Here is a 22,478-nt window from a genome sequence, read left to right as displayed (position 1 = left end):
GGGAGAAGGGGAAGGGTGCTAAGGATTCAGCCTGTGTCAAGGATGCATGCTATATATGTGTATGTATATATACTCACGTGTATACATATATATACATATATAATCACTGATGCAGCAACTGGAATAGGCACAAAATTACAGCATCCTAAACCCTGCAAGGGTCACGAGAAGAAACCCCAAAAGCAAAAACTGGGGCACAGCAGCAGCAGCCTCCTTGGGCAGATGTACTTGAGCTGGAGGTGGCCATAGATAGCAGGAGAGGGAAGTGGGAAAACAAAGGTGAAAACTCACAGTTTTCCTTGGCCAAAAGGATTTTCAAGTTAAACAGCACCCCCCAACCACCCCCCCTGCCCAATCCCTGATCCCCATTCACATGCTCAGGCCCCATGCCCCCCCCACTCCGCACTGAGGGTGACTACTTGGCTAGGCTTCCATTCACGGCAGTGGAGGAGTAGCTGGTGGGGAGAGAGGCACCTTGCTCGGCTTTTTCCTTTGACAGATCAAGGCCAGAAACCCCATAGTGACTGGGCCGAGGCTGGGGAAGCTCAGGCCGGACCCTGGGCAGCTGAGGGATGCCATGGGTGATGCCCACAGGCTTGGCCTGGGGCAGAGGGCTGGGGCTAAAGCTTCCAGAACTGGAGGAGCAACTGGGCTCATTGATAGGCAGCAGCACATCTCGAGGCCTGGCCCTCATACTCTGGGAAACCTGGGGCTGAAGGTTGTAGCATGGACCCATTGGAAGGGGTAGGTGTGATGGTCGAGCTAACTGAGGCCTGGATTCTTCAGATGCCCTTGGCTCTGGCACTGGTACAGAGAGTGGCACTGACTTGGCCACAGGAGGCACACAACAGGTTGCTTGCCCATATGCAGACTGGCTCGAAGGCCCATCCAACTGGCCAGGCCTTATCCAAGCAGGACCTGGCCCAATGGGAAGAGGACAGGGAGCCCAGGCAGGCCAGTCATAGGCTCCAGGCGGTTCAGTATAGAGGGACAGGGGGCTGTCTCGGCCCCATTCTCCTTCTTCCTCCTCTTCCTCCTCTTCATCGGAATCTTCCTGCTGAGCCTGGAACTCATCAGACTCCACATAGCCCTGGGCGAGGTGAGAATTAGAGAACTCCTGCTCCAAGGTCTCTGCAGTATCAAGGGAGCGACTCCTCCTATTGAGGGCCATGGCAGCAGGTGGAGGTCTATGACGCATCCCAGGTAGTCCCAGGTGCCGAGGGAGGCTGCTTACACCCCAGGGCAGGCCTTGATAAAATCGGCTGTGGAAGTTATTGAAGGCATGCTTGTGGTAGTAGCCCAGCTCAAATGCTTCCAAGGAGGCTGCCAGATCTTCGTCATTGTGGAACTCAGGGTTCTCTTCACACTTGCCTTCTCCTTCGCGTTCCACATCAGCAATGTCAAAGGTCACCATGGGGGGCAGCTCAGGAAGATTCTGAGTGAAGGATGAGTCAGAGTCAGAGCTGCAGGACATGCTGGAGAAGAGGTTTCCGTTGCTGGTGAACTCCACCAGGGCCTGCGAGAAGCTCACGGTGGCATTCCCTTCCTTCTCGGTCTCCTCTTCCTCTGGCTCTTCTGGGGGTGAGTAGGTAGGGTAGGCCCTCCTGGGTGATCCTCCGAAGTTTGCTTCCTGCACGTCCGGTTCGAACATGGCCTCACTCTGGAAGAGCTGCATCAAGCAGGTACTTTGATCTTTTTTGGAGCAGGTTCCCTCGAATCGCTTCTCCAGAGGACGGAAGTCCCTCCAGTCCGGCTCATTGCCCGAAGTGGCAGGGAAAGCTGAGGTAGTTCCCCGACAGGATGTCTGAGAGGACCCCGACGGCCCTGCCACCAGGCCCATCACCGAAGGACCTAAGGGCCTCATCTGATACTCCAAGATGGGCTTCTCTGGCCGGGCTTGGGCCTCTCGAGCACGGGACTCGCGGGCACGGGACTCCCCAGCACGAGGGTCCCGGCTGTGGGGCTGTCGCACGTAGGTCTCCCTGGCATGAGCTTCTCGGGTGTAGGCCTCCCTGTTCTCCCTGTTCTGGGCCTCCCGGGCTTGAGCCTCTCGGGCACGGGCCTCCCGGGCCTCAAGCTGCTCCCGCCGAAGTTCCCAGTACAACAGCTGTTTCTGAATGGTCACCAGGCGTTCTTCCTCTGTCTCCATTGCCCCAGGTGGCCGGGAGGAAGAAAAGGGCTCAAAGTTCATGAAGGGCTCAAACATCTCAGAGCTGTGACCATGGAGGTCATAAAGGCAGCCATCCTCGGGTGGGGAGTTCTCCAAACTGTCATCTGGCTCATAGAACTCATAGAGGGCATCTCCACTGTAACTGTCGCGGGGCAAGCAGTCCCTGTGCACCAGCCCAAGGGCCTCCCCTGAATCGTCCTCAAATCCAGGTGTGGTAGAGTCATAATAACCTTCGTCACTATTAGGGGCAGATTCTTGCTGGTCACTCTGAGGTGTCAGAAGCTCCCCAGGTGCCAGGCCAGGATAAGACCGAACGGGGTCAAGGAGCATGTAGCCATGGTGGCCTGGGGATGTGGTGGGAGGGTAGCCCAGGTTCATACTGGGTCTTGGGTACATCTGGGCACCTGACCACAGATATTCTAAGTCATTATCTTCCTCCTCTTCTTTGACCTCCTCTTCTTCCTCCTCTAACTCGACCTCCTCTTCTTCCTCCTCTACCTCCTCGTCCTCTTCTTCCTCCTCCTCCTCCTCTTCCTCCTCCTCCTCATCATCATCATCTGGCAAGGCCATCTCTTCCCCACCTCCTTGATAGGTCACCAGGCAAGAACTTCGCTTGGTCCCATCTCGGTTGGCTCTCTGTCCCCCGGAGGCCATGCTGTCTGTCATACTGTCCATGTCCTGTTCAGCTATGATGTCTCCACAACCTGTCAGAGAGTCGAAGCTTTTCAAGGATGTGACATCCCCGAACAGGAGGCTCAGCTGGTCTCCCACAGGACCACCTGGTGGGTTGACCTCTCCTGCCACGACCTTCTCACCTGTTTCAGGGCTGTGGGGCTCCTCTGGGCTCCCGGCCTCGGGGCCAGGCTGGGGCTGCACCAGTGCCGAAGCACAAGCCGCTGCAGGGTTTTCGGGATCTCTACAGACTACCTTCTCCATAGCTGGTGGTGAAGGTTCAGATGCTGGAAAAGCTTGGGGCCCCGGGCCAAGTGGGGACTTGGCGTTTTCCTTTCTCAGGGCTTGCAAAGACTCCTCAGAGGGGGCCAGAGGCATGGAGCTCATGTGCTCGTGAGGCTTGCCTCGAGCACCCTCGGATTCCTTCGGCCCTGACTCACTGCGCTCAGCCCCAGTGACCTTGGTCTTCCGGTGACGACGAATACTGCTGAAAAAGCCTTTTAGGCCTTTCTTTGGCTTGGGCGCAGAGGGAACCTTCTCGGCTGCAGCTTTCTCTGAGGCTCCAGCTGCTGATGTCTTGCACCTGGAGCCTGTCTCCAAAGCCCCGTGGGCACTCTGGGAGCTGGGAACCCGGCAGGGTGACTCAGGCAAGGGTAGGGACAAGGCAGCGCCTTCGCTGACCATCTCTTCAGGGCCCTGAGCGGCTTCATTCAGGCCATCGTGGGTCTTGCTTTTACTCAGGCCCTTCCTGGTGCTGCCTTTTCTGGAACCTTTGCTTCGTCCCCCTCCAAAGAAACTAGGCAGGGTACAGATCCCCTTCTTGCCACCAAATAGTTTCATGGCAGTTTTCTTCAGCCTACCTGGCCCAGACGAGGGTGGCTCTGATGCCGGCCCTTCTGTCGGCTCAGCTGCCTTGTTCCTCTTGGTTCCTTTTTCTGCCCCTTGGTCCTGGGTATCCCCAGAAGCTGTCGCTCCCCTGGCCTGGGCAGCTTCATCCTTTTGAGTTTCCATGGCAAAGGGGACAACTCCAGTATGTTTAGAGCTGGAGACGCAGCCTCGGCCTTGCAGGCACTGTTAGAACTTCATCAGTCCGGAAGCATCACAGTAGGGTCTGCAGGACACGAGAGGGGCAAAGACAGAGACACAGACACTGGTGAGCAAGCATTCAGGCTGGGTTTGTTTGCACAGGTGTCAGTGGCCTCAGGCTTGCCAGGAATCAGAGAGAAAGAAAAGGGAAATGTGGAGGAAATGTTAATCTATTCCATATGTTCCACTGCCTTGGCCAGCCCCCTTCCGGGCCCCAAGGCAGCAAAATCGCACACAGAGCCACAGGCGGCCATCACCTGTTACGGTCTCACTGGGTCCACTCCCGTCAGGTCAGCCTAACCTCAGGGAAGTACTGTGCAGGGAAAAGCTGCAGACAGCTAAAACGTCAGGTGGTGTAATCAGCTGTGGGGAAGGGAAAGAGGTAGTGATCATCAGTTTTCAAAGGGGAAGGGATAGGGAGATGTGTGTTAAGGCAGGAGGGAGGTTGGCTCTAGAGCCACAGGATTTTTTCAAAGCATCTGGCCACAACCCATGAAGTCCTCACGGGGTTCTCCAGGCTTCAGTTTCACATTATATTGAGTTCTCACTGACCTTTTGCCTTGGGGAGGGCTTGGGGCTCCAAGAATTACTTGTCTGACCATGTTCCATCCCACAGCACCACAGAAAGCAAGGCTCCCGACCCGAAGACCAGGGTTGCTCTCCAGGACCTGCTAATGTAATGTGATGTGGCAGCCTCAGTAAAGGTACTTTATGGGCTTCGGTGCCCTCCATCCCAGAGGCTACCACCCCTTCCTCCTCTTTGAGGCTCTGTGATGGATCATTACTGATGGGTCTTACTGCCCTCTGATTGGAACCCATGAGGTTTAGAACTTTCCCTTTAGAAACACGAAGCAAGTGTTCCCTCTCCAGTCCCCTCCCTGGTTCTGTTGGCCCCTATCTAGCTCCTTCTCTAGGAAGGGAGTCCTTTGAAACAATGATCCTACAGGGCTCTACACCTTGCTTGTGACACAAGCTTTCAACAGCAAATCAAATAAATCTTATATAACCCACAGCCTTCTGGTCTAGGTTCCCAATCCTACAAATACCTGAATGCCAAAAGAGATGGAATAAAAAGAAGGCCTAACCACAACCTACCAAACATACCTCCTCCTCCCCCCCCCACCCCACCTGATGTATTCTATTGACTGTAGTTGGTCAATAGCTGGAACAATAAGCAGGCTGCTAAAACTCCACATGCCTCTCACCAGTGTGCCCCCCCCCCTCCAGGGCAACCTTCAGCAGGGTGGGGGAACCTAAGGTGGTAGCAGAGGCAGAACAACTGTTGGGATGAGGGATGTAGAGGGAAGGAGAGAAGGAAAGAAAGAGAGAGAGAGAGAGAGAGAGAGAGAGAGAGAGAGAGAATCAGTGCTGTCTAGGAGCAGTTGATCTGCAAGCTTGCCCTGTGATTGGTGACAATGGTAATAATATTCAACCATTCAACACACAGTGGGAGACCATGGACCAGCATGGGGTGAAGAGAAGCTGGTAACTGTACTTTAGCTTCATTAGAAGACCCCCTCCTGGAGCCCCTAGTCCTCTCTTGCAAACATTAATTTGTGCTTGTTGCCTTGCTTGGCTTAACACTTCAATCATCAGCATGATGCAAGCTTTCATCAAGAACACTCTGCAGAACTAAACACCAAAATTGGAGAGAGATAATGGCTGGTTATCCAGAAGAGGGGAAAAAAAAAAAAACAAAGAAAAACAACTCATCTCATCCCTTCTCTGCAGAGACCAGTTTCACCAGTTAGGGGTTTTTCTGGGTGGCACATTTTGACACCACACTCTCCCATCGCAGCCTAGTAATAGACAATGCTTTTGGTCCCCTCTCTCTCCACGTACACACACTCTCCCCCAAGAGCTCTCTGCCCCAGGGTCTGATGGGCATAGGTGCCTTGTCATCTCCCAGGAGTTTCCCATTTTCCACAGCACAGATGTTTTCACATTAGCCCTGAAGTTACTGACAGGGTCACCATTATGGTGTTGTGGCTGGTAGAGTTGGGGTGAAACAGTATTCCCCTTTGTGGGATTCACGAAGAAGGGATTTCCTGCGCAATTTCTATGTGAGAGGCAGTTGGTCTGAAGAACAGACCAAGAAGAGGTGCCTCCAGCCCAAGCGTGTAGGGAGTTCCTACACGTACAAGGGGCTGGTCCTGTATGTTAATAGTATGAAAGCACAATACCACACAAGTCCTAAAGAACAGAGCTCATTCTTTTGCAAGCTGGGTAGTGGCACATCATTCTTTGTAACTTGTTATCATACCTCTTGAGTCAGTTTGGCAGGCAGACAGCCATCATCTGGGCTCAGAGAAGCTGCCCTGAGGAAAAAGGCATTTGGTGTGGGCTTTGTCAGGCAGGAGGGAGTAGAAATGGCAGTGGTTCAAGGGGAAGGGATAGGTGGGACTTGTAACTGTGATTCAGCCTCGAGGAAAACTCAAGGGTCAACTGAAAAACTTGAGGGACCCTTGTGACTCAAAGCTTAACCCATCCTGCCAGGGGCTGGAGGTCTGAGAAACAGTGAGAATTAGAAAAAGTGAATTACCTACAGGGCTGCTTTTCAGGCAGTCATTTCTCAGGCTTCCTCCTGCCTTTGCTTCTTCTCTGTGTGAGCAGAGGTCAGCCTACCAGTACCTCCTGTATTGTCCCCTTCCTTGCCACAGGCAGCTGCGGTGTATGCAGGAAGAAGCCTGGGCCACCAGATTGTGGTCCAGGCTGTACCGGCATCCCATCTGCCAAGGGACCTGGAGTAGGCCAAGGTAGCCTACTGAGCCTCAGACACTTGTGAACTACTGTGAGAGAAATAGCTTATCTACCTTTTCCCACTCATCTCCAATCCCAGTACAGAGGGTGTGAGGATGAGATGTTGATCACAGGCATCAGAAAGCCCTTGGAAAACTGCAAAGTACAGTTCAAATGAGAAACATTGGAATGACTCTCATTATTACTGCCTTCCAGATCAGATCCCAGTTTCTTGGGAAGCAGCAGATCTTGCATGCAAAAGCGATTTTTTGTGGGGGCCCTGGGAGATCTGCGGCCTTGGTCATGTGGGTAGGAAGCCAGGTGTGAAGAGGTTTTTGTTTTTGTTTTTGGTTTTGGTTTTGGTTTCGTAGTATATATTTATCTGAAAAAAAAGATATCGTTTTTTTTTTATGCTGCATGGTTGAAAATTTCTAGTACAAAAGCTATATGCTCAGAAATAAACATTACAAATAGCAGAACTATCAATATAAATTACAGTGGAAAATAGAGAAATTTGATAAAAATTTTCTGGAATCACCATTCAGAACACAGCTGAATGTATGGTTCATTTTATTAGCGTTGTGTCTTTTCCGTTAACAAATGTTTGAGGAATCGGGGGAGGGTTGGGGGATGGGTGGGGGGAATCCTAGTACCTACAACTGTGTCACATAATGCAAGGTAATAAAAACAAAACAAAACAAAAAAGGAGAGGAGCAATGGGGCAGATGGTCAAAGACAGAAACAGGAAAAGGAGAGCTGGGAAGAGGTTTTCAAAACATGTGAACATCATCGTCTTCCTCTTCCTTTTCCTGGGTGTCCTGCGCCCTTCCCCAGCCGGCCATTCCCTAGTACTCCTTCATCTTGCCCCTTTACCCTTCCTTGCAACCCCTTCCTGACACCATGGTAGGAGATATTTCCCTTTTTTTCCTACCACTCTTCACCACCCTGCCCCTCTCCTTTATTCCCACCTGGCTGGAATTTTAAAAAAAAAAAAAAAAAAAAAAACTCCTAGCTTGCTGCATCTGGTATTTTGGCATATGGTGGCAAGCTTATCCTGAAAAAAAAAAAAAAAAAAAAAAAGAGGCACCTTGGGCACTGTGTGGTAGCCTAGTGGCTAAAGTCCTCACCTTGTATGTGTCGGGATCCCATATGGGCTCCCGTTCTAAATCTGGTGGCCCCACTTCCCATCCAGCTCCCTGCTTGTGGCCTGAGAAAGAAGTAGAAAACAGCCCAAAGCCTTGGGACCCTGCACCCATGTGGGAGACTCAGAGGAAGCTCCTTTCTCCTGGCTTCAGATCAGCTCAGCTCTAGCCATGACAGCCGTTTGAGGAGTGAATTAGCAGACGGAAGATCTTCCTCTCTGTCTCTCCTCTTCCGTATATCTGACTTCCAATAAAAATAAATAATAAAAAGAGGCCTTAAAAATGTGTAGATCTGCCTGGCAGTGTGGCCTAGCAGCTAAAGTCCTCACCTTGAACACCCCGGGATCCCATATGGGTGCCGGTTGTAATCCCGGCAGCTCCACTTCCCATCCAGCTCCCTGCGTGTGGCCTGGGAAAGCAGTAGAGGACGGCCCAAAGCCTTGGGACCCTGCACCCGTGTGGGATACCTGGAAGAAGTTCCTGGATCCTGGCTTCAGATCGGCATAGCATCGGCCGTTGCGCTCACTTGGGGAGTGAATCATCGGACGGAGGATCTTCCTCTCTGTCTCTCCTTCTCTCTGTATATCTGACTTTGCAACAATAAATAAAATAAATATTGTTTTAAAAAGTGTAGATCTATACACAATTCTCTGCCAGGGGCAGCATGAGAAGACCTGTTCCTAAGAGGTGGGGGTGGACGAAACATGCAAGACCATGTCTCTGGGACAGAGATTCTCTCCTTACCCACACACCCAACTCCCAGCTCAGGCCCTCCTCCTAATCTTGCTAGCAAGAATCAGTCTGGAAATCGCTCTCTCTCTCTCTCATATCTTCGTACCTTCTCCCGCTCAGAGCCATGTCTCCCATCTGCTCCTATGTCAGCCTGAGTGGCCAAAGACACTGGGAAGGAGGCTGGCAGGGTCTCCCACAGCAGCAGTCACCCACCTTACCCCACCTAGTCAACCTAACTCAAACTTCTCTGCATTCCTTGCTACTCTACAAGCTCCCCAAACTCTCCTTCCTCAATAAGCAATGCTGCCTTTGCTGAGCACCATCAGGAAAGTGAGGTGGGCAGAAAACCGCAGAGACAGACTCTAGCTCCTCCGGGCTAGGGTGGGCTTCCCCCAAGGTTCCTGCCAAGAAAGTGTCCCAGGAAGCCTCAGGCTTCCTGATCAGTGTTGCAGTCTACTTTACAAAAGGCCTTCTGGATATACTCTGGCATCCCTGGCATGGACCCCTGGCAGCAGCTACTGCTTTCATGGCATGAAGCAGGCTGAGATAGAAAGCAACAGGGCCATCCCTACTGCCAGAGCCATCCTCGGACCAACGTGGGACCAGTGGAAGGCTGGACATCTGGGAAGAGTTTCTGTCTGCTCCTTTCTGCTTCAAACACAGGCAGGAGACCAGCCTCAGACCCACCCCAGAGACACTTCTGGAAGAGGAAAGAACATCTGCAGACCGAGCTTTACATACTGTGTTCCCAGCCCAGTCTTCAGGGGGCCAGAGTGGCCAACTTAGAGAAGGCTGACTTTAGGGAAGAAAGAGAAGTATGCGGATATACGCATCAGCTCCAGAGACACGGCCTCGGCCAGTTCCGGTTTCCCAGGCCTGTTCCAAGCAGGCTTCCAGGAGGGTAGCCTGTTCAAAACCCATCTTGTCCTTCTGGATGTGGGAGAGTGAGGCAATTAAACAAGCAGCAGTGAAGATGAGAACTTAACTCCCACCCCTATCCGGAGCCAGCCATTTCTGCACGGGAATCACCTCTTCCAGCTGGGAAAAGTCGAGCAAACTATTTCATATGCTTGTACCTCCATTTCCTCAACTGTACAAGGAGGCCAAAGAATGCATACCTCCTCAGGCTATTATAAGCAGTAAATAAAAATGTCTATAAAGTACCACATGAGTCAGTACAAAGCAAAAACTCAACATACTATAGCAATCCACATTGCTTACTTTATTGAAATTAGGACTGAGCAATTTCTAGCCATAAAACCACCTCAGTCGGTACTGAATAGGGGTCCTTTAAGTAGATTAACAAACCTCTCTGGGCCTCAGTTTCTCCAAATGGTAAATGAGGGTGACAGTGTTGTTATCCAACAGGAGGCTGCACTTGCTCATTTAGCCAACTTCTTTTCAAGTGGCCACAAAGGCCGGAGCTAAGCTGATCCGAATCCAGGAGCTTCTTCCAAGCCCCCCACATGGGTACAGGGTCCCAAGTCTTCAGGCCGTCCTTGACTTCTTTCCCAGGGCACAAGCAGGGAGCTGGCAGGGAAGTGGAACAGCCGGGATACGATCCCATATGAGATAGTAGTGCATGCAAGATGAGTATTTAGCCACTAGGCTACCACACCGGGCCCTTAACCAACTTTTGATATTTAAGGACCCAAAAGATTGGGCTACAGGCTAAGAGTTCTCGAATCTCTGAGTACTTCAGCCAGGCCAGAAGGGTCAAAACTCAAACTCAGCCAAAGTGTCAACACCAGAGGAAATGCTAATCAACAGACATCCTTCAACCACTTGGGGTACATACCTACCACTTTACAAAACATTCCCCATCCCCACTCCTGTTTTTCTCTTCCCAGCATGCATGAGTCAGGTCTGGTGGGGGACAATAACTCCCGGTCACAGAGAAGCAAAGTGTGCCTGGGCTTAGGGAGAGACTCCCACAGCAGGAGGTAACAGAGCCACACTAATCCCCAGATGTCTTGGAGTCTTAATTTCTCGTGCCATTTCATTGCACTGGCCAGGCAAGAAAGACTGAACATGAAAGATTGCAAAGGTTTCCTTCATACCTGTAAGAGCCATCATCTGTCCCTCCCAGCCCACTCCTGGCCCAGCCATGCTGAGCTTTCTCTGCAACATTTCCAGTCCTCACTGGCTGCTGCTGCTGCTTTGGCCCCGCCCAGCACATTCCAGAAAGCCTGAAGACCTCACACTCCAGGGCCCCCGCCAACCCAGCTTGCGGCTGCTCTCCTCATCAGCAAACTCCCGCTGCACTCCTCCCCCGCAAAACCGTGGAACGCGTCCCTCTCCTCCCATTCTCCGCAGGAGATAAATCCAAGGGGCCCAAAAGAGGCTTAACCAGAAACTTGCCAATGCAGACCTAGACGCAGAATGCGAAACTCTTTCAAGAGAATGAAGCCTGAGATGATGTGGAACTCAAAAGAACGACCTAGCGCACGGCCTGCTCCCCAAAAACTGTGCTTTCAGGGCCTGGGTACCCTAGAGTGAAACTACAGAGACTGCTGCCTTATCCTCCCCCCCCCCACCCCCACGAGCTGCCCCTATCACCACCACTCTTCTAATTGGAAGCCTTCCTGTTCAGGGCTACTTCTCCTGGAGGCATCTGGCAGCCGAGATCCCGTCTTTGCCATCATTCCCCTAGAAGCCCTTTGGTTGACTTATTCACATACTCAAGCCTTCCTCACTGACTCTAGCAGGATACCGTTGGGTCATCTGTCTCTCATAAATGGGCCATCCTTCATCTTACAGTTGCTGCAACTAACACCGCCGAGCAGCGTACATTTGGCTGGGGCTTGCCAACCTGTAACTGGAAAGCCGGTTCACCTCATCTCCCATCCCCCCCCACCCCCCACGAGGCTGTGCGCTTTCCCAAAGTGGCCTGCTGATCACTGAGACCCAGGGGTCTTGTTCAGAAAATGAAGGAAACGCTAACTTACCATGCAGGGCTGTGGTGTGGTGAGGATTAGAGATGATCAATGTCAAGCAAACTGATCGCTGGGCGTGGAACAGATGGTCAATAAACGGTCCTTGCCTTGCAGTGGCTTGCAGTCTCTTTCTGCTTTCCAGCTCCTGAGAAGATGGACACAACCCTCTTAACCGGGCTCCCTGCTGCAATGCCGAAACCCCGCCCCCTGTCCTCCCCGCTTTCCCCGCGCAGGCATTCTGCACACCCTTGCCAGACTCATTTTCTTACAACCCTGATTTCAGCGCATCCTTCATCTACTTATCAAATTATTCCGCATTGCCTACAGGATCGGGGCCAAGCCGCTTTTGCCTGACCTTCAAGACTTGCTCTGCCTACATGTGTCTTGCAGGTTTCCAGGCTTCTCTTCTCAGCCTCTTGGCCCGGCCCCAAACACACAGTTAACTTCCTTCGAGTCTGGAAGACAAAGTCACCCGGACACTGCCTCTCCCTACAAATGGACTTTTCCTGATGCCTCAGCTTTCTCCTCAGACCACTGAGCTCCCACTCATCACCTGGGGTTTTGGGAGCCACTCCCCGCTCAGGTTCCCAAGCAAAGGATCCAACGTGGTGTTTGCAGGTGTTTGTAGGCTTTCGCTGTGTCGGCAGGAGCCCAGCAAGGGTGAGGTAAGAAATGGGACCTCTTTCTGCTACCACTGGTGCAGATAAGAGAAGAGCTCCCCTTGGCGACACAGATAATGATAGGGCAGCCAAGGAAAGCCTGCAGCTCCACAGCTGGGCCAACTGGACCATTAAGACTTGAGATTTTCTTAGGTAGCCACCCCTCTTCCCATACCTTATATGGGAAACTGTGGAATGAAAGGGAGGTTTGGAAGCTTGCAGGAAGAAGCTTGGTATGGGGGCCAGGAGCTTGGGACTTAGGCGTGTCCTGGGGCAAATCTCTTCCTTGTTCTGCCTCAGTTTCCCCATCAAGAAATGGAATCTTAGACCAGAGGATCTGCGTGACCCAGGTTGCCCTGCTTGGCCAGAGGAGGGCTTGTAATTGTGCCAGCTGTTCGACTCGGTCCACCACTGCAGAAGAAGTGCATTAGGAAACAGCTGTACTCCTCTTCCCCACCCCCGTCCCAAATATTTTACACTTCGAAAATATACTAGGGCTTTGGAATATTCTTAATACATGCAGAGGGCCCGGAACACTCTAGATCCAAGGCCTCTTTTCCTTGAAAAAAAAAGCTGCAACTCCCAGCAGGGATGCTGATAAGAGGAGGGAGGGCTGAAGAAAGCTGGTTGGAGCCTGCTAGGGTTAGTATCCGCTAGGAGGCTCAGCAGGTGAGGGGAAACCTGTAGGAGATGAAAGCCAAGAGGGCTCTGGGACAAGAAATGCACATCAAACGTTTGCAAAGGCCCCCGCAGCACAAGTATGCCTGATTCAGACCCCGCCAGGCTCCCTCGGGCCATTTCATCCACCGTCCACTTATTCTCCTAATCTCAACAGGGGAGGGAGAGCAACGCACTCTCCTGCTGCTGGTACCCGCAAGCACATGCAAATAGGTGCTGGTTTCCCAACCTGCCCTGCCAGATACATACTCACGGGTTTCAAAAATAAGACGAAGCAGAGGAGATGAAAGACTGCGATTGTTTAATTCAGAGAACTGCAGCCAGGGGTGGAAAGATGCTTTAATGCCTGTGAAAGCTCCAGTGGAGTGTTAAGCAGAAGAGCAATCTTGGCCAGCTGCTCTCTCCTCACACCCTTCCCCAACACAAACAAACAACTCTTGGAAGGTTTAACTGCAGCAGGAGAGGCTCGGATTAGCTCTGAAAAAGAACTTCCTGGTAACCCAGGAATGAGTGACGCAGTGAGGGTATGAAATACCTTCTCCAGGGGCTCAGTCTTTGTCACCTAGTTTATCTGTCTGGGCAGAATTTGAGGCAGGGTAATTGATGGAAAAATGTTGGACATCCCTGCTTCTAGCCGCAGGTGCCTATCCGTCAAGTGAAGATGCTAGAAATTCCTTGTTCCTCTTCAATCATACAAGAAAGCTCAGCTATTAGGCCAGGGGTGTTGCTATTTCTCTCATTCCCTAATCATCCTGATCAGCAGGGCAGTGCTGTCCCCTCTCCCCACCACGCACACCCCCACAGTCCCTCCAACCACGTACACTTTCCAAGAGCAAAAATATAACAGTTCTTGAGGAGTTAAAAAAAAAAAAAGATTTATTTTTTATTAGAAAGTCAGATATATAGAGAGGATTTTAACACCTCCACAATCCCAGGAAGAAATCATTAGACTGGCAGCTTCTCCCAAGCACTCTTCTCTTTTTGAAACTTTCAACCCTCAACAGATTACAGACCCAAGAGGCAGACAAAAAAAAAAAAAAAAAAAAAAAAAGGCACGGGAAAAGAGAGGCTCCCCAGAAGGAGCCTCCAAGTTAACTGAGCCTCTAAAGGGGGAGGAGAGAGGAGGAGCCGATTAATGAGATCTGCCTTGGAGAGGAGGCTGTCAGAGCCTGGGGCATTGGGGAGAGATTTGCCGCACACACAGGCGGTCACAGCCTCTTGCTAAATAGCTATGTGACCTTCAGCAGGCCTCAATCCTGACTGGTGCTCCCCCAATGGCTGTGGTAGTTGAGGGGAAGGGGTAAGCAGAGCCCCAGGGGGACATTTCTCAGCTACACCGCAATGGCATTTAGGATCCAGATTCCATTCTGTTCCCCTTTGTCCCAAAAAGGCAGAGGAAAGCTGACCTGGTAAAACTTCCTTGTGGAGATAACCTGAACCAAACCTGAACCAGCTTCATTTTCAACTCCTCCTAGCTGCCCTACCAGTGCCCTTCCAAGCCCTCCTAAGACCCCATTCTAAAAACCCTCCCCAAACCCTATTTTTTATTATGATATATATATATAGAGAGAGAGAGACAGAGAGCGAGAGAGAGAGAGAGAAATGTCAACATCTCTCATTTCCCTCTTTTCTTAAAGATTTATTTATTTTTATTCCAAAAGCAGATCTATGGAGACAAGAAGAGACAGAGAAAGGTCATTCATCTGCTGGTTCACTCCCTAAGTGGCCGCAATAGCTGGAGCTGAGCCAATCTGAAACCGGGAGCCAGGAGCTTCTTCTGGGTCTCCCAAGTGGATGCAGGGTCCCACGGCTTTTGGTCATCCTCTACTGCTTTTCCAGGACACATGCAGGGAGCTGGATGGGAAATGGGGCATCCAGGACATGAACAGGAGCCCCTTACCGGGTCCTAGTGCTTGAAGGGGGGGGGGGATTAGCCATTTAAGCCCATTGTGCCAGGCCCTCAATTCCCTATTTTCACTGTCCCCTTTCCCAGAAAGCAGAAAATTCTCACTCCACAGTCAGGTGCTTGGGCACTCCTAGTACTCAACATCAACTTCTTCTCTCCCTCTGAGCAAGCAGAATTCGGTCTGTTGGCCACCTCACCCTGCCTGCCACCCATTCCTTTCCACTCTGACTTTTGCTAACTCTTTGCCTACCAAATCCTTGGATTTTCTGACAACTTCCCTGGATGGTCATCCAGCATATCCTGGTCTTTCCTCCCTCTGCACAGTAGTGTCCCCATAGACTCATGAGTTAGCCATCAAAGCTATGCAAAACCTGGGGTCTGAGCAGTGCACATTCAAAGCTTCCTGAAGGGGGAAATGGAACCCACCACTATTTTTTGCTCTTGTAGTTGGAAAAAAAAAAAAAAACACCCCTTCTCCACTCTCATTAAGCATGTTCATAAACATCTGAGCCTTCAGTACCATTTTTCTAGTCACTTGTGCCTGCACATAAGCACAAGCTGGAAAGGTGGAAGGTCTTCTCAGACGCCCTGCCAAGTAAAACGGCGAGTCCCTGGGAGCGGTCTTTAACTGCCCTGCCACTGCTAGGTTCGGAAAGCTGTGGCAGAGGCCCAAGTTTGAGTTGCTTCTCTGAGGGGTTCTGAAAGAACCCAGACTTCAATGCTATCAGGGAGACAAAACAGAGGTAGGAAAACTTAATTATAGTCTGCCTTCTATGGTAATTGAAGCCCAAATGCCCAGGAGATGAAGGCGGCCTTGAAGGAGCTATGGGGGTAAAAAGAAGTCATCATGGGTGGCAGAGGGGAGGCAGGAAGGGTGCCAAGAAGCCAGACCTGGCACTGGGGCCTGCCCGGGGAAGAGGTTCTGACCAGGTGGAGGCTAGGTGGAGCAAACGTCTCATGTGACTGTTGGTCTCAACAAGGCAGGGAGCTGGGTCCACTCGGGACTGGACAGATCTGGCTGCAACTGGAGGTTTATGTTGAGGCCATGTCACAGTGGGAGGCAACTATGTTGTTTGCAGTCCTGATTGGTGTCAAAAAGGTCTCCACTTGCCTTTGCCTAAGTCAGGGGTTTACTGGGTCTTACCGCCCCCTCTCCGCGAAGGCGGCCAGGGCCCTGCAGCCCACGGGGCTCTCCACCCTTACAGGTTGATCAAAGGTCCAAGAAGAGCCTGCCAGGTTCCTGTTCCTCGCGAGCAGGCCTACAGAGTTCACTGCCAGAGGTGCACCATGGTGCAGGGGCTGTGCAGTGGGTGGGGCTGAATGAGGGGAGCTGCGGGGGGGGGGGGGGGGCGGGGCTGGAATCCTCATGGGTGGGGCAGGGAGTCCAGCAGCGCAGTGCCCTCCGCCCTTCCGTGCCCACGCTCCTGCGGCAAGCAGGCAGAGCCGCAAAGGGAGGTGTTTGTGTGTGCGGGACAAGGCTCGCCTTGACCCTGCGACCCACGCTGGTGAACATGACCAAAGGGAGGCTGGCTCTGCCGGACCAGGCAAGCTGCCGCCTGGGTGACTGCGTTGTGGCATGTGTAGCAGGCACAGCCCCTCACTGCTGGAAGAGCCCAGGCAAAGTCCGGCGTTTGGGCGGTCACCAGTGTCAGAGGTGCCTGCAGCAGACAATGACAGCGGCCTGGAGGGTTGGGTATTTTAAGTAACTGCGAAGTTGTCGGGCTTGCCTCCCTAGCCAGTCCTTGCACACACAGAGATGGTGCAGTCCCTACTACAATGACTGCCTCCTCAGCCGCTGGCACGGAAATTCCCACAACACTGCCTATGGATATTTTTAAACTGGAGGGCCAAAAGAAAAGCGCGCCAGTGCCCCTCCAAGGGGCGGGGTGGGGGGGAGGAGAGGCGAGATGAAGGGAGAGACAAAGCGGTCCTGCAGATCTAACCCAAGCAGTAGCTTGCACTGCAGCTCGGACCCAGGGCAAGAACCCACCAGTAGCCCGCCTGCCCGGGAAGTCGGGCGCCAGCTGCGCCTGGAGGCCCAGAAAGAGGGGCGCGGGTGCTTGGGGCCACCAGGCCGAGGTTCCAAAAGCAAGTGGGCAGCCCACAGGCCCAAAGGAGCTCCCTTCAGGCCCAGTGGAGTTCCTCTAGAGAGCGGACGGCCAGTGTGCATAGAATAATCCACTCCGACGCCAGTCCCCGTGGGGCTGGAGGCAAAGCGCGGGTTTCGTCCGCAGAGAGGAGGGAGAGGCAAGAGATGCGCAGCGGAGGGGAGGGGCCGCAGCAGGGCCATCGGGGTGAGCCGTACCCGCGTAACACAGCTGTTCCAGCAAATGTGCTACAACAAAGCTGCGGAGCTCCCGGCCTACAGATGCACGGCCTGGGATACGGGCTGGCGGCGCCCCTCCTGGGACTGCGAGGCAGCACGTGCGGGCCCATCTCCGCCTCCCCCAGAGCCCGGAGGCATGGCCCAAGCTAGCCCGCCCTCCCCACCCTCCATAACCGCCCCACCCCCAGCCTTGGTCGCCCGCGCCCGAGGGACTGGCGACCCGCTCGGCCCTTCACCGAACAAAATCTGCAAAAGCGGACTGTGAAGGAGAGAGGCCGGCGGCCCGAACTCCTACGAACCCAGTCCTTAGCGCCCTCCACCAGGCGACCCGAGCGGAGCACGCGGGAATGCACCCGATCGCCCGGAGGCGGAGGGGCTCCTGGTTGCGCGCAACACTTACCCGGCCGGGTCCGGCTCCCAGCCCAGTTATTGTCTGCTGCGCAGCCCTGGCCGCGGCTGTATCTTCCGCTGCCACGGCCGAGAGCGCCGCCACCGCTGCTCCTGGCGCCGCCGCCGCGGCTCCAGTCACCTTCTGCACTGACTCCCCTTCCCCAGGCTTTGGGCAGCTCCCCCCTCCCCCCTCCCCCCTCCGGACTCCAGGGCCACAGGGTGGGGCGTCCGTGCTTTGATTGGCAGGCTGATGACTCAATAGCTATGGTGGGAAGGCGTGCCCCGGCCTGCCCACTGTTTTCCTAGGTGCGTTTCTCTTTAAATGCAAATAAGCGCGGGCGTGGTGTTGGCAAGAGGAGGAGAGGGTGCGGAACCTCTTTCTGGGGCTCCCCACACCCGCCCCCACGCCAGGCGGGTGGCGGCGTGGCTACACTGCCGGTTGTATGGGCTGGGCCCGCCCGAATGAGGTTCGCGGAATCCTTGGAGTTCGGTTTCGGTTTTGCACGCGCTCGCGTTTCCGCGGCCGCCTGCTTTCGTCCTCCAGCTCCCTAGCTGCCACCCGGCAGTTCGTCCCAGGGCCGGAGGCTAGCGGGGAGAGAGTCTGGGGTTGGGGTGGGGAAGAATCTGAGGAGACATCAGAGCCCCCTTGGCATCTTGCCTTGCCCATCCATTGGCATAGGGAGTCCCTTGACCCGCACTCCCAGGGCACCCAGAGGAGGCACTCTCACTGATATTTCCACACCCCAGTTTAATTCGTCTCTGTGGCACCCCAGGGCCTTTAGGGACACCGAGGTGAACTGGCATCCATTACTGAAAGGCCCGCTACTGCCATGAGGAAGGAAGACTTGCCCCGAGCTTTCCCCAGCCAGGCAAATTTGGAATCCAGAGCCCCTAGGCTCCCTACCCAGGGCTGCTTTCACTTTTCATCTGTTAAGAAGCTGTTTTCCACCCTGCAGAGAACTTTCTGGGGATATCCCAAGATCTCCAGAGACACTTCCCCCCACCCCACCCCCATCCATTTAATTATGAGTGTGGCTTTCTGCAGATCCCTGTCTCTGAAAAGTGCAGCTACCGAGAGAAAAGTCTTGTCGCAGCCCAGACAGGATGGCGTGCCCGGCACGGAGTGTGCCAGCCTTGCCCTCTGGTGTCTGAGATGTGGCAGGGGGCCAGGCGAACTTGGGTCTCTAACTAGCCTGAGGACATTAAGTGGCATTAGTGGCTGCCAGGCCCAGGTGAGCTGAGGCAACAAAGAATCCAGTTCTACCACTAGCTCAAGAATATCTAGAAGGCCCTGCCCTAAAACTGTGAAAGTCTCAAAAGGCAGTGTGGGGGGGGGGAGGTGGCGGGAGGGTGGATTAAGGCTGAGGAGTGTGGGGGGAGGATTAGAGAACAATGCATGCCAGTTTTGTATTACAGGAGTGTTCTCTGCTGCTCCACGGGGTCCTGTCTGCCTCTGAAAAGATCCAGCTGCTGAACTGGTAAGAGTTACCCTGCTGCCTCTATTTGTGTAGGGAACAGGAAGGGACAGGGCTGCTGGGGCTGAAATCCGGCTTCAGACGTGTGGGGTTTGGGCCAATCCAGTTTTCTTTCTCAGTCACTCCATCAGTACATCTCCTGAAGTAGGAGGTAAGGCCCATCTGGCACCCTTGAGCTCGCTCTGAGCTTTCACAGTTCAACTGTTTGTATATTATCTGCTGATCTTCCACGACTGTTTAGGACATTCTCTACCTCTTCAATGAAAATCAGCATTGAACATCAGGAACCACCCCCAGAGCCCAGCCCAAGTTTCAGATCTAAGTAAATTGTGGGAATGGGAAATCGCTGCTGGCTCATTAGATGACTTTGCTAAGTTAAGTCCCTTCTGCCTATCCTGTTTCTCCATCTGTTTGCCTGGACTGTCGTGTTCCCCTAAAGCTGTGCTGCTGTGCTTTGCAAAAAAATACTGAATCTCGCATGTTGGGCTGGATCTGGAAGTATCCTTTCTGTGGCAAAGCCTCTCTCGTAGGATTCCCCAATGCCTCAGCACCTGGCTCACATTTGACTCAGAAGTCTGATTCTCTGAAGTAGGCCAAGATTATAATTTGAAGAAAATAGTTTCCAAATCTGGAGCCCAGGGGGAACGAAGAGCCAGGGCAAGTCTCAGTTGTGGCAACAGGAAAAGGGGCAGTGTGCAAAGCAATCAGGTGAGAGCCGCAAAATCACCCGAGGCACTGCTGTGCTGCTCTGGGCACAGAACTTGGTCCTCCATGCCCTCTGCCCAGCCAGCAAACATTCTGCACTGTCAGTCAGCCTCGGGAGTGACAGACGTTGGGCTCTACTCCAAAGGAGTAGAGCTTCGGGGAAAATAAAAGCAGTGTTGGAAATGCTAAGAAGGCGCCCTAGCTGGGCCTTTTGCTGTGGGCCTGATCGTCCTGAGCCTTGGGGAAAAGAATGTGTGTGTGCACAGGGGCGAGGAAAGCGTAAGATCTACTCTTCCCCAGGGATGCTTACAGAAGGACCAACTGTGCTCAGAAACTTACACCCGCAAAGGCTTCCTCTCAAAGGAACTCCACTGGAGGCCCCGATCCTTCATGCTCACTGCCATGAGATCAACTTGTTTGGTTAACACAGGAGCTGGTGGCGGGTAGAAGGAATTCTTTCTTAAGCTTCTTTATCTGCCAAAGGGATATAAAACCCCCATCTGCCCAACATCTTGTGGCTACAGTTTTGAAAAGCTTGTGAGGACAGATGTGCGGATACTTTCGTAAGCCAGAGGTCACGTGTCCCTTTCCGTCTTGGAGAAATGTTCCACAGGCACCTTCTTTATGCCAGGCCAGCTAATAGGAATTAGGAAGAAGGGGCACAGCGGTAGTCTTCTTGGGGGGGACCTGGGAATGGGCTGTGAAAAGAGCTGGAAGTGAGACCATTGGTCTGGCAGTGGTGCTCTAGAGCACAGTGGGAAGGAGCATCTGAGAAAAGTTATAGACAGGATAGCCTTGATGATTCAGTTAAGGCAGAAAAGTAAGGAACAGTTTTCCGCTCAGGCCAAAGTCCATTGTTGTGAAAGGGTAGGGTGGGTTGAGCAAGAGGTAGGATTCCTGATACTTACAGCTGAATATTTGTGTTGGGCAGAAAGACAGACCTGGAAATTAGACTAGAAAAATAGGGCCAAAGTGCAAAAGACCATGACTTCTGCAGTAAATCGAGGCTCAACTAGTTAACGCGCACTCTTCCCAAAGCAGCTTCACAGTACAAGTGGCTATGTCACTAGACTGCCTGGGCTGAGATGCCACTTCGGTGGAATGTGGCAGGGGCAGGTCAATTTACCTCTCTGAGTTTTAACATCCTATTCTACATAATGAGAATAATGATAAGACCAAGATCACAGCATTGTGATAAGAACAGTATTTTGTGCAGAGTCGTGCAGAGCTTGGTGCATACGAAGTTCTCAGTAAGTGTTACTTGCCATGGTTACTGCCATTACTACTATTACTACTACTACTATTACTACTGCTGCTGCTCCAATGTACAGATCCTCACAATTATAGAATTCATGATATGACTTGGAAACCACTTTTTCATATAAACTCACTTGAGCTCATGATTCCGCAGGTGACGGACACAGGTGAGTTTCCCAGGGCAGAATCTCTTCTTCCTCTTTGCATCCCCAGTACCCAACACACACTATAGCATATGTACCAAGCATATGTAACACAGCATTAAGCATATGCTGGCTGAACTTGACCAGGCAAGGCAGTTTCAGGCCTGGTATCAAGTGGAAGTGGCAATATCCGTCAGTGAAGTGTGACTTTGCTGTGTACCAAGCACCGATCCTGTGTCATGCCCCATGTTAACTGCTGCATCCTTCACCTAGAATGGTGGACTAGATACAAGTTCTGGTCTGATGGGCAACCGGTCTAGCAGAGGAGGCATATGACTAGTGAAACGAATGCCCCTCTATTCCTGACTCAGAGTGAGGACTGCTGGATAATACTGCTATCCACTGAACCTGGTAATCTAGAAACAGGATTCAGCTGTCAGATGTCACAAATCCTGTGTCAGGGCCTTTGCATTTGCTGTTCCCCGTACCCATTGTTTGCGCTTGGGAATATTGGCACTGGTTTCACCACACTTCCTTCAGATGTCTACTCAATTGTCGCTAATGGTGAGCTCTTCCCTTAATATATGAAGTACTTCCAAAAAATTCATACACAAATGGAATTAAACATATTAGTTTATTTTGGTGCATTCTTTTCATGATAAAAGGAAATGCAAATTATGAAAAAAAAAAACCTTGCAGGATTTCCAATATTTTTACACCAAAATAAACTCATCCTTTTAAATTTAATTTTCCTGGAACTTTTTGAAAAAATCATTTATAATAACAATTCTCCTTTCTACACCCTTCACTATTGAGTCCTTAATTAGCTTCTTTTTCTTATCCGTCATGTTTATCACCTCCTGGCATATTCGTTCTTATTGTTATCGATCTGTTTTTCTCCTCATGTGTTATTGTTTCTTGCTATGACAATGGATGCCCAATGAAGTCTGACAGATAATGAACAAAATGTATGTCGAAATCATATCATATGTCAGCAACAAATGTGAAGGAGAAAGAGCAGGGAAGGAGGTCAGGGAGAACTGATGGGGAGCTGCTGTTTTGAACAGGAGGTTGAGATAGGCTTCACTGAGAACGTGTCATTCAAACAAAGACCTAAAGGAACTGGAGGAACAAGACCATGAACGTGTTTGGAAGAAGACAGTTCCAGGAAGAGGGAACAGTAAGTGCAAAGGCCTTGGGTGGAACACGCTGGATGTTCGTGGAATAGCAAGAAGACATACAGTGCAGGAGAAAGGGAGAGCTAGAAGGTCAGAGAGGACATGGTAGGGGTTGAGGGCAAGGCAGATGTTGTTTGGCTTTACGAATCATTTTATTCTAAAAAAAAAAAGATTTATTTTATTTTATTGGAAAGATTTACAGAGAGAAGGAGAGACAAACAGAAAGATCTTCCATCTGTTGGTTCTTTCTGCAAATGGCTGCAATATCCAGAGCTGAGGTGGTC

General features: G+C 52.0%; 1 protein-coding gene across 3 annotated transcripts; it reads right to left on the bottom strand.

Moving 5' to 3' along the window:
* Nucleotides 1-415: 415 nt before the first annotated feature.
* On the bottom strand, nt 416-17,596 carry AMER1 (APC membrane recruitment protein 1). 3 transcript variants are annotated; one of them, XM_041001040.1, is made up of 3 exons: nt 17,447-17,596; nt 11,490-11,622; nt 416-3,953 (listed from the first exon to the last, which is right to left on the bottom strand). In XM_041001040.1, the coding sequence occupies exon 3, from the start codon at nt 3,851-3,853 to the stop codon at nt 416-418; it is 3,438 nt and encodes a 1,145-aa protein (XP_040856974.1). In that variant the 5' UTR covers nt 3,854-3,953; nt 11,490-11,622; nt 17,447-17,596. The 3 variants fall into 3 exon arrangements, with proteins under 3 accessions (XP_040856974.1, XP_040856994.1, XP_040856985.1); XM_041001060.1 differs by lacking the exons at nt 11,490-11,622; nt 17,447-17,596 and adding an exon at nt 6,192-6,300; XM_041001051.1 differs by lacking the exons at nt 11,490-11,622; nt 17,447-17,596 and adding an exon at nt 4,481-5,032.
* Between the last annotated feature and the right edge of the window lie 4,882 nt (nt 17,597-22,478).

This window comes from Ochotona curzoniae, unplaced genomic scaffold, assembly GCF_017591425.1.
Source record: "Ochotona curzoniae isolate NIBS_2020 unplaced genomic scaffold, NIBS_Ocur_1.0 contig_1274, whole genome shotgun sequence".
NCBI lineage: Eukaryota > Metazoa > Chordata > Mammalia > Lagomorpha > Ochotonidae > Ochotona > Ochotona curzoniae.
Note: the sequence above shows the minus strand (reverse complement) of the source record. Positions and strands in the feature narration are given on the sequence as shown.